At 40.5% G+C, this 11342-nt stretch overlaps 1 protein-coding gene across 2 annotated transcripts; it reads right to left on the bottom strand.

The window, feature by feature from the left end:
- Positions 1–210: 210 nt before the first annotated feature.
- On the bottom strand, positions 211–9239 carry LOC137024821 (tripartite motif-containing protein 16-like). Of its 2 annotated transcripts, none has more exons than XM_067392708.1 (7): positions 9187–9239; positions 6733–7312; positions 4073–4168; positions 3780–3986; positions 3102–3261; positions 2901–2948; positions 211–2664 (listed from the first exon to the last, which is right to left on the bottom strand). In XM_067392708.1, the coding sequence occupies exons 1-7, from the start codon at positions 9189–9191 to the stop codon at positions 2138–2140; spliced, it is 1623 nt and encodes a 540-aa protein (XP_067248809.1). In that variant the 5' UTR covers positions 9192–9239; the 3' UTR covers positions 211–2137. The 2 variants fall into 2 exon arrangements, with proteins under 2 accessions (XP_067248809.1, XP_067248810.1); XM_067392709.1 differs by having other exon boundaries at positions 8905–9233.
- Between the last annotated feature and the right edge of the window lie 2103 nt (positions 9240–11342).

Genomic DNA, 11342 nt, shown 5'->3' with positions numbered 1-11342 from the left:
TCCAAGTGTAAAGGTTGCCACAAGCTGCTGTATGGCCAGAGCTCATTCTAGCAAGACTACAACCCTTATCTGGGTCGAGTTGATAATTGTTCCCAGGAACAAAATATGTTGGCTGAGGGACAATGATCTTTTGGCAAAACTGTCCCTGAGCCTCAAACACTCTAGGTGGTTGAGGAAGAGGCACCTGTGTGACACTAGCTTGGCCTTTGACTAAGTATGCGGATTCCCATCTGTCTCAGAGGGAAAAGAGCCGCATCCATACACTTTGTAAAAGTACGGGGAGTTAGGGACAGCCCGAACGGAAGGACCGTGTACAGATATGCCACTCCCTCAAAGGTGAATCTCAAGAAGCGCCTGTGATAGGGGGCTATCTTGATGTGAAAAAAAGCATCCTTCAGATCCAGAGAAAAGAACCAGTCCCCTGGGCGTATCTACGAGAGGCTCTGTGCTTTATTAGGGCCTGGTTCAGATGTCTGAGATTTAGGATGGGTCTGAGACCACTGTCCTTCTTTGGGACGGGGAAGTAACGCTGTAGAAGCCTGACTCGGAGGAACCACTTCTATGGCTCTCTTTGTCAGCATAGTTTTCACCTCGGAGCACAGGACATGCACGTTCGTCACGGAGGTGGGGACCACGCCATTGAATAACAGGGACCTTTGAGCGAACTGCCAGCAGCAGCCAGCAGCCTTATCACCCTGTAGCCAAAGACTGGTTGCCCACTGAACCTAAGCAGGGCTGAGCCTGGTTAGTAACTGGATGGGAGACCTCCTGGTAAAACTAGGTTGCTGCTGGAAGAGGTGTTAGTGAGGCCAGCAGAGTCTGTGTGGGTCCTAACACCCCAGTATAGTGATGGTTACACTATACTGTCAAAAAGCACCGTCCTTCAGATGAGACATTAAACCGAGGTCCTGACTCTCAGTGGTCGTTAAAAATCACAGGATGTACGTCGAAATGAGTAGGGCCCGGGGCGACTCAAAGCAGAGGAGCTGGAATGCTTTGGCAAAAAAATGTGCTTTTAGAAATATGCTCTCATATTTGCCTGCCAAGGCAGGGGAAGCTCAGACACAGGCACACTTAATGCTGCAGGTGGCTCGTGAGCGAAGCGCTGACAATGCTGCTTGAGAGCCGCATGGGAAACAGAACTGCTTGAGAACGACGAACTAATCCGGCTTCTGAGAAGCGGTGCACTGATCAGAGCTTCTTGAGAGCAGCGAGCAGAGAAGCAGCGAGCTGATCAGCTTGCAGGAGAGAGGCACTGAGTCTGCCAAATCAAGCTGCTTGCAGGCGAAGGCGGCTTCAAATCTCAAGATCCAGCAAAGAGAAATGATTGTCACCACTGAAGGAGAATGAATCTGTCTGCCTAGGTGAGACGTTGACAGAGAATCATACTTTCACTGATCAAGAGTTTACAGTATGATCAAATAATTTGGGTTTATATATTTTGCATTTATTAATAAATTGACATTTTTCAATTTTATGACAAATTACATTTTTTATGGAATGATACATTTTAATGAAAGGTAATTTTTACAGTAATAATAAAAATTATTTATGTGACACTACAATAAGAACTGAATGACTGTGATTTCCATCAACATAAAAAGAGGTTGAGAAATGATGTTTTATTAACAAAGTTCGGGAGGAACTGGTGCAGATAATTAACCTAATCAGCTCAGGTGGAGAGCATTCAGTTAATCAATGCAAACCAATGACAAGAGGTATAAATACAGCAGACTTACCTCTGTTCATCTGAGAGTTTATCAGCATCCCTCACTTCTCATCTCCTCACTTCAGTTCTATCTACCTTTACCACAACTGGGGGAGTACTCTGGGTTCGGGCCAAAACTTCAGAGCTTGGAGCCCTCCACCCAGACAGCACACCAAATATGCATAACTCTTACTGTATTTAATTTTATGAAAATGTGAACTCGTGAAAAGCACAGATACACACCATCACTCATCATGACTCACAAACACACACTGATCTTACTGTCTATATGAGGATTCATTACACAAATTTATTCTGACATGTTATTTCACTGACAGAAGTTCAGCTGTAGTATAAAATAAGAGACTCTATAACATCTCACTGTTACTGATTTATCATGGGTAGAATCTCTCTACAGTCTATTCTGATTCAACACAGTTTCACTGATGATCCATCATTATAAACCCTAAACCCAGGATAGAGTGGTCTATCCTGGAATGTGGTCTGGACTGTATGGATGAGGCTCATTGTGTCTCCAGAGATGCCATAAAAGGACAGAGTTCCTGCACTGTGATCCACATACACTCCTATTCTCCTGCTGATGGACTTTACAGGGAGTTCAGTCACTATGTTATTGTGTCTGAATGAGTAACTGGAGAAATAACAGAACAAACTCCAGGACTGATCATTATATCCAAACCAACACTCATAACCCCGTCCCTTCCTGCTGATGCTCTTATATGACACTGATATAAACACATCACCACTCCACTCAATCTCCCAGTAACAGCGTCCACACACACTCTCTCTACACAACACCTGAGAAACACCATCAAATCTGTCTGGATGATCAGGATATGACTGATCTGTGTCAATGTAAGTAATCACTCTGTTCCTCTCAGACAGACGGAGGCGTTTATTGACTGTGTTCAGATCCAGAGTGAACTGATGGGAATCTGATGGAGATAAAACACATCACAATCAGGAATTATGAATCTGATCTTTTAATGTATCTGAACTCTTCATGTTCAATATATCGGCAGTGTCTCAGTACAGTTTACCAGATATCCTGTGCAAATCATCATTTACATGATCAGCTATAAAACTCTTCTGTCATGTTTTCTTTCTCATTCTACAGGAAGAACATGAACACACTCAGTGAGTTTTTCTGCTTGTTTTCTCAGTGACTTACATTGTAGGAAGTCATTCCTGGTTCTGGGAACAATGTTGGTGAAAGTGACTGTGGAAATCAACAGACAAGAAGAGTGTGATTATCATGTCAAGAGAAAATTATCCTTGCAACCGTTCCTAAGACATTTCTAACATGATCTTCCACATGATATGAGATGATGGAGGATCATTTCTGAGAGTAGATGAATCTCCAGGACTTTACCTCTGTCAGAGATCTTCTTGAGCTCCTCTTTGCAGAAATCCTCTAGTTTGTCTCTCAGCTGACAGACAGATTTTCTCACGCCATCAAAAGAGGAGAAAGAACTGAAGGTATCAACATTTACATCTGTAGATTCAGGAGGAGCTGAGAGAGACTGGAAACTCTACAGAAAACAGAAATCAAAGCTCATCACCTCCACACTTCAGCCAATAACCTGCACTACTGTCAGATTTGAGCAGCTCTTGTTGATCTTTAGTAACTCTCCTCAATCCAACACTTTCACAGCATCAGCTGGTAAATAGTTATGAAAATTTATTATAAAAGTTTTCAGCTAGTTTGAAGATTATCTGATTTTGGTAAACAAAAGATTGTAAAATTATAAGTAAAGAGATTATGGGAAATATGTTTAAATATTAGTTAAGTTTTGAGCTGTTGCTGTCTGGAAGCTCAATATATATTTCAGAAAAATGTTTCTTAAGAGATTTCCAGAACTGAACTACATTTCTTAGTGCATCTATTTCAAAAGAAGATGATCAGATGAGAGTCTGACTGATGATTATATAATAACCAAACACACAGATCAACACTTCAGTCAATGGCTCATTCTGCTCTCATGAAATGTTTCTCTGTGAGTCTCTTGCTCAAGTCCACTATGATCCTGTTCTTCTAGATCTCTGTTACCTGCAGGAAATGGATGTGATCCTGTGTGTGTAAAAGCTGCTCCAGCTCAGTGTCTCTCCTCCTCAGATCATTGATCTCCTGCTCCAGTCGCTCCAGTTGTCCTTCAGCTTGACTCACTGCAGTCTTTTCCTGATCTCTTCTCTCAATGGAGCGGATGAGCTCAGTGAAGATCCTCTCACTGTCCTCCACTGCTGTCTGTGCAGAGCGCTGTTAGGACACACATCACAATCACACAGTGGCTTCAGTGAGTCCTGACTGAGACTTCTCAAACTTCTCTTCTTCTCCAGACTCACCTTATGAGACACCACAGCCTCTCTCAGCTGCTGAAGATCTTTCTCTCTCTGCGGGATCCTCTGCTGGAACCACCTCTGTGTCTCCTTCAGCTGGTGCTAAAGGACAAACCAATAACAGGAGAAACATCACATAAATCATCAAGTAAACAGATATGAATCCAGTATCAGTGAAGTAATGTTGTTACAGGTTTAATCATAAGAGTCACCGTTGATTCACAAGTTCGCCTGCCCATTCAGTCTAAATGGTTAATGGTAAACAAACTTCTGCTGGCCTCCGTAACAGACTGATCTGAGGTCCTAAAACTTTGCATTCTATCCACGTACAGGTGCAGAGTGTGGATGGGACAGAGCAAAGCCAGGGCTGGGTCTGCCTCCTCTGAGGGCAGCGCTTGCAGGTTTACTACCTGATCTCTAAAAGAAGGGGTAGGAACCTTGAGCATATATCCAGGCCGGGGTTTCAGGATAACGTGAGTGTCACCCGGGCCAAATTCCAGGCACGATTCATTGACCGAAAAAGCATGCAAGTCAATGAATGCATGCAGGCCCTCTTGATAGAGGCCAATGCAACTAAGGAAAATTGTCTTAAGGGACAGAGCTTTTAACTCAGCTGATTGCAAAGGCTTGAAGGGTGGTTCCCGTAGAGCTGTAAGCACTAGTGACAAGTCCCAAGCTGGTATAGAGTGAGGACGAGGCGGATTCAGTCTCCTCGCCTCCCTCAGAAACCTGACGATCAGGTCATGCTTCCCTAAGAACTTACCATCAACTGCGTTGTGATGTGCGGCAAAAGCAGCAACATACACCTTAAGTATGGAAGGAGACAACCTTTGCTCCAACCCATCTTGCAGGAAGGAAAGCACTGACCCAATCAAGCAAGTTCAGGGGTTCTTTCAGTGAGAAGAACAGCACTCAATGAACAGGTTCCACTTCAGAGCATGGAGGTTCCTAATAGAAGGAGCTCTAGCAGAAGTGATGGTGTCTACCACTGACTGGGGTAGGCCACCTAGAACCTCCACGTCCCGTCCAGGGACCAGACATAAAGTTTACAGAGGTCCAGACGCAGGTGCCATAGGGTGCACCATCTCTGAGTCTCCTTCCTCAGAGGAATGGGCCAAAAAGGAGCTGTCGTGAGGAGCATCAGTTCGGGGAACCAGGCCCAGCTGGGCCAATAGGGTACAACTAGAAGGACCTGGTCCTTGCTTCCCTGACTTTGTACGGCACGCTGTCCGAATGACTGAGTCCAATTCCATCCCGAGTAAAGAGATCCTCTGCCCGGGGGCAAGTTTGCTCTTTTCCCAGTTGACCCAAAGACCCAACGGGCTAAGGTGAGCTAACACCAGATACCTGCTCTCGCAAGTGACCTAGAATGAGCCAGTCATCGAAATAGTTGAGAATGCGAACACCACGTTCCCTGAGAGGAACAATGGCTGCCTCCGCGACCTTGGTAAAGGCACAGGGTGACAGGGCCAGCCCAAAGGGTAGGCCTTTGTACTGATATGCCGACCCTCGAACACGAAGAAAGGGTCTGTGGCGAGGAAGAATCAAGACATAAAAAAGAATGCATACTTCATTTCAGTCACTGCGAACCAGTCTTGAGGACAGATGCATTCGAAAATGCGTTTCTGCATCAACATCTTGAACGGCAGCCTGTGAAGAGACCGACCATCCCTTTCTCCAAAAGAAAGGGATGGTCGCTCAAGGGACCAGTACAAAACAGAGCATTCAAATCAGAGGGCTAAAATCAGGGTAGGAAAAATTTTAAATTTAATTCTTTTAATTCTAAATGATCAGTCTTTGAAGTAAAAAGCATACTAACATTGTAAGTGCACCCCAGGAAACATAAAATAATAAAACAACACAGTTCATGACCCCTTTTTTAACGGTCATCAATATCGTAAATCCAGCAAAGTTTTTTATATTTTCATTTCATTTTCATATTTTTTTTAAAAACATGTGTATTTATAACAATATACTTAGTATTATATTACCTTTGCATCAAATTACAAAAACCTAGTTAACTTTGCTGTGAGGATGTTTCTAATACAGAAGCTATGGGAGTGACAGTAAATTATTTTTCTCTTCTGACTGCCGTTATCAATCGCTCTCTATTTTTGTCCTATTTATGAAAGTTGTGAAAACACTATTGTGGAGGTTTTCTTTTGCTATTTGAGCAAATGGAAATACAAAAAATATATTTAATGTATTCTCTCATTCTCCGCTATAGAATTTTACCCAACTATGACGGCTTCCGCTTCTGAGAAACCCGGAAATGTGAAAAGGGTCTTTTGGACTCAGGTTTGAACTGATACAGCAAAACTGACATCTTAGTGTAGTTACAGAAGTGTTCACAGCCTCTCAGGAAGCCTCCACAGCTGATACTTGCCAATTATGGTAAGGCGCATTACATTTCCGACTCACACCCTAAGCAGTAAACCAATTGCAGCAGACTGGGACCAGCTGACCAAACAGAGCAGACCGTGATTTTTTGAAACTAAAACAGCGTTCAGACAGAGGTTGAAAACTGGCACAACAATGCAAATTATAAGAAAAATGATTGAAATGATTTTTAAACATTAAATGATGTAAAAATGTATTCTAGTAGACCCTATAAACTAAATTATGACCCTGTAAATGATCATAATGAGACCTCTTTAAGTTCATACCTGTTTCTCTGTCCTCTGTGCTGCAGATGATACAGTAATGTGGTTTTTATGTTCATCCATACACAGCAGACATATACACTTCTGATCAGTGCAGCAGAAAACCTCAAGGATCTTGTCGTGTTTCTGGCAGATCATCTCCTGCAGTCGTCCAGTGGCTTCAGTCAGATTGTGTCTCTTTCCTTTAAACCAACTCTCATGTTGTTCAAGGTGATTCTGACAGTAAGAGTTCAGACACACCAGACAGGACTTGACAGCTTTGTGTTTTCTTCCAGTACAGACGTCACACTGCACATCTCCAGCTCCAGCGTAACAGTCAGCAGGAAGTTTAATCTTCTTCAGTTTCTCCACCACTTCAGCCAGCATGGTGTTTTTAGCTAAAGCAGGTCTTGGACTAAAGGTCTGTCTGCACTGAGGGCAGCTGTAGACTCTCATCTGATCCTCCTGATCCCAGCAGTCTGTAATACAGCTCTTACAGTAACTGTGTCCACAGGGAATGGTCACTGGATCCTTTAGGAGATCCAGACACACTGGACACAGGAACTCATTCTGATCCACTGAAATTCTGGCTTCTGCCATTTTACTGCATGAATACAGAGACACAAACACACAACAGCTCAACTACACTTCAGTTTCTCTTACTCTGAACTCACATTTCCTGGTTCTGTGTTTGAGTGACGTGTGAAAAACAAGTGTGTCTGTAAAAAGGTTCCTCATTCCTGCTTTTTTGTAAAATTTTTAAATATTTTGTAAAATGTTATAAAATCAAGAAACTGATTTGATAATTCTCTTTAACCTTTATACTTATGACAAATGAATAAAGAAAAAAATGCATTTAGAAGATACTATCATTCAAAACATACAGTCTCTCATTTCTGCTAATATGTATCAGTGATTTTGATGACATCACTCTGCACTTCAGCTTCTCATCAGATTTTCTGCCCATTTAAATGCTCTCTAGAATCTGAAGCCCTGCCCACTACATTATAAATAGATGCTGAAGCTGCAGCTAAAATCGGTCACTTGTTCACAAATTTATGATTTTCTATGTTGTGAATGGCACATAATGCACTATATAGGGGATAGGGAATGATTCAGACAGTGTAATTTACTGACATGAATGAAGTCTGGTTTCACGTTAGTGAATCACCGCAGCTCTAGTCCAGAGACACAATAGCACAAGAGTGAATCATGAAATTAAATGCATTTCCTCTCAGGACAATTTTGAGAAGGCAGCTGAAAGAAAATATCTGAATATCAATGCAAGTGAAACAAACAAATAGACATAATAATTGATATAAAAGCTCAAAAGAATACATGTAAGCTTAACCTGTTTAAAAGCTTATATATTAAAGCTAGAATTAATATATATGGTAACACTTTACATTAAGGTTCCCTTTGTAAAGGGTTTATAAAGGTGTTTGTTAATGAAATCATTAATAATGCAGTTATAACTGCATGAATAAAAAGGGCGATTTTAATGCAATACCTGCCAAATAGTGAGCCGTTTTTAACTCACATGTTATAAATACTTAATAAATGTATTTATTAACACTTATTTAACTCAAAACCAGATTATTGGTTTATTTCATGACGCAGCAAAAATTGGCTATCATAATTAGACTGAAGGATGTTGTATTTGTGCTTTTCTTATTAATATCTCATGACTGCCACTTTTCTTACTATTGTAGGGAACACATCCCAGGAAGTAAAATTAGAAAAATGAAATAATGAAATAATTCATTTATAGGGAATTATATAGAGTTGTTTAGTTTACGACCGAGCAACTGAGTCGCTCAGCGTTCATTTGCTCGAGCCATAATAAGCTCTTGTAGCGGATATAAATATCCAACAATCGTGAACACACTGATTAGAGCTTTAGTAACTTTAAGATCGACAGTTTAAGTCATTAAATTATAGAAGCACATAATACAAGACACTTTCTTTTAAAATCTACATGAGAATTTATTTAATCTAACACAAACACACGCACACACACAAACATTCATACATGTTGCAGTAAGAAAGGAAATGAGAGAGAAGGAGTTTTAAGAGAGAGAGAGTGATATGATGAACAGAATACCTGGCACTTCAAATATGCACTTCAAAGACCTGAACGAACCATGAATAATTAATTTAAATGCACTAGTTCAGTTTTAATCTGGAGATACTTGCCCAAGTCGACTTTAAATGTGAATCTTCTCGTGGGTGTGCAGAGAAAGGTTTTCCAAATCAATGATCTGTCGCAGGGTCCAGATTGTGTTTGGTAAAACCCAATCATGTTTGAGCTGGAAAGACAAAAGGAAGTCTCTTTGTCGCCGGAGTTGAAGTTGAAGCGGCATAAGTTGTTGGTTGAACTTTGTGGCAAAACTTAGAACACGAGACTTTCAGTGGAAAAGAAAAGTGAAAGTGTGAAAGTTGGATGGCTTGAATGAGCTGCTTGTCTGTTCTTGTTACCCCATGGTTACTAGTTGTTCTGCTTACTCTGGTCTCTGCTGACCGGTTCTTTCTTCTAGTTTTGTTGTCTAGTTCACTGTCTTGCGATATGACTATTTAAACTTAGGTGTTTGTCACACCCCTGAGAAGAGTTTTAGCCAATCAGATATCGTCCTGTTTCAAAAGGGCTTTTCTCTGCCCCCAATCATACCATAGGTGTTACTTCCCGTCTCTGCTTTAGCAGAGTACCATTTTAACATAATTTCTATTACATGGAATATGATACATTTTAAACAGATTTCACTCAAGTCAGGATTTAGAGAAGAGGAAAAGAATTAAATCAATTCCAAATAAGGCATACTTTCAGTCAGTCATTCAAGAGTTAACACATTTACTTGGATTGTGGGTGTTCTAAAGCAAAACTGGTTACAGGTAGTATTTGTGGAAACATAATGTAAAATGTATGCAGTTAAAAATGTTGGATAAGTCCATTTAAAATAGTTTGAAACAATTTTGATGCAGTTTTAGGTGCAGAACAGTCTTCATTGTTTTTTGTTTTTTTCTGTGAAGTTTTAGGTCACTTAGAAAAATCAAAAGGGCCTGCATTGTTTCTCTGTCTCTTTTGATCTCGTGATCAAAGACTCTTTATCTTCTCAATGACCATTTGGTTTCACAAATGGCTGTCGCTTCTCCTTCTGTCAGAAAACATGGATGTCCTAAAAAGTAATCAGCATTGGTTTTCTCTGTAGATGGACTTGAGCCGGAAACTCGATTCTGAATTAGAATTATGTTTTGAAAGAATCATCCGAATGATTAATTTTGTCTGGTTCATCCACGGTTCCTACACAATGTTGCTTACCAGAAGTTTCTGTCATAGCTATGATACTCTCCAAAAAGGTCATGATGCCTATCCACAGCTTGTTTATCAAGATGAAATTGAACCTTTATCAATATATTTATTTTCACATGAACAATTTACAGAATCAGTAAACTATTTTTTTTAAACCCTCTCACCCCTGTCCCACCCCTCAAAAGACAGAACACTTGTGTGGACATTATTACAAGGCCTTGAGCTGATGTGTAAGTTATGAAGTAAAATATCTAGCTACGGTTAGACCGCCTTCCGTATACAACGTACGAAGAAAGTGTAAACTGGTGTCGCGTCAGTTACTCTTTTTTCTGTAAGTTGAATAGGGAAGGCGTAGGATGTAGTGTAAGCTTTGTGAACTGCAGGAGCTTCACACTTTCTTTGTACATTGAATACAGAAGGCGGTCTAGTGGAAGCTAGATATTTTACTTCATAACTTGTTAAATATGGATAATGTTTTACACAAATGCTTCACTTCAGAAGGCCTTTATTAACCCCCGGAGCCGTTTGGAATATGTTTATGAGCTTTAGGCTGGTCCCTGAGTAATCATGAGCAGCAGCTTTATGGTCCAATGAGCCTTTGAGAAAGACGAAAAATGCATCAAAAAGTAAACTGTTACAGTTTAGTATCCTCACTATTTTCTTTTCAGTTCTTGCTGTTCTTACCTTCAGTGATTCTGTTTGTTATCAGCAGGTGTCCATCACTAATGTTCAACAACAGCAAGTGTCCATCACTAATGTTCAACCATCACTTAATCACTTATTTATCGCATTAACTCTACTGATTCAGTCCTACTTGTAACACTGTAGTGTGGATTGTATTAACTCTGAGCAGTGTTGCTGTGAAAAACTAGTATTAGCCCCTATTAACATAAGTAAAAACAGTCTTTGGCCCTCAGACAGAGTTAGGGCATCAAATGAAGTTGTCTTTTACTGCTTACTGCACTTTACTGCTTTAAAATCAACAATAGAGATAATAATCCATTAACTCTTTGACAAATTTCTTCCAGTTCTGCCAGTATAACACCTTGGTTTACATTTTAAAATGTCTAAATATGTTTTCCTTATTCCTTTCAGAATGTCTACTGTATTGTCACCATTAGACTTTAGGCCATACTGTTTTTTCTTTGCATGTGTGAGAGTAAACATGCCTTGCTGACACCAAATCATTCTGGTATCAGTCACTCTTTGTAAACTTGGTTCACTATGAGTGCTGTATGCTTGATTATGAGTAGTCATTATGCCGTCATCACCCAGGTGTTGATAGCTCACAGTTGCAAATAAGACATGAACAGCAGATGTTGCTATC

The sequence above is a fragment of the Chanodichthys erythropterus genome, chromosome 8 (assembly GCF_024489055.1).
Source record: "Chanodichthys erythropterus isolate Z2021 chromosome 8, ASM2448905v1, whole genome shotgun sequence".
Lineage (NCBI taxonomy): Eukaryota > Metazoa > Chordata > Actinopteri > Cypriniformes > Xenocyprididae > Chanodichthys > Chanodichthys erythropterus.
Note: the sequence above shows the minus strand (reverse complement) of the source record. Positions and strands in the feature narration are given on the sequence as shown.

What these genes read in the sequence shown, in the direction of transcription:
- LOC137024821 (XM_067392708.1), bottom strand. An exon ending in AGGCTGTGGTGTCTCATAAG is followed by an intron (nt 3,987 to 4,072) that starts GTGAGTCTGGAG and finishes GTGTCCTAACAG; the next exon opens with CGCTCTGCACAGACAGCAGT. An exon ending in CAAGAAGATCTCTGACAGAG is followed by an intron (nt 2,949 to 3,101) that starts GTAAAGTCCTGG and finishes TGATTTCCACAG; the next exon opens with TCACTTTCACCAACATTGTT.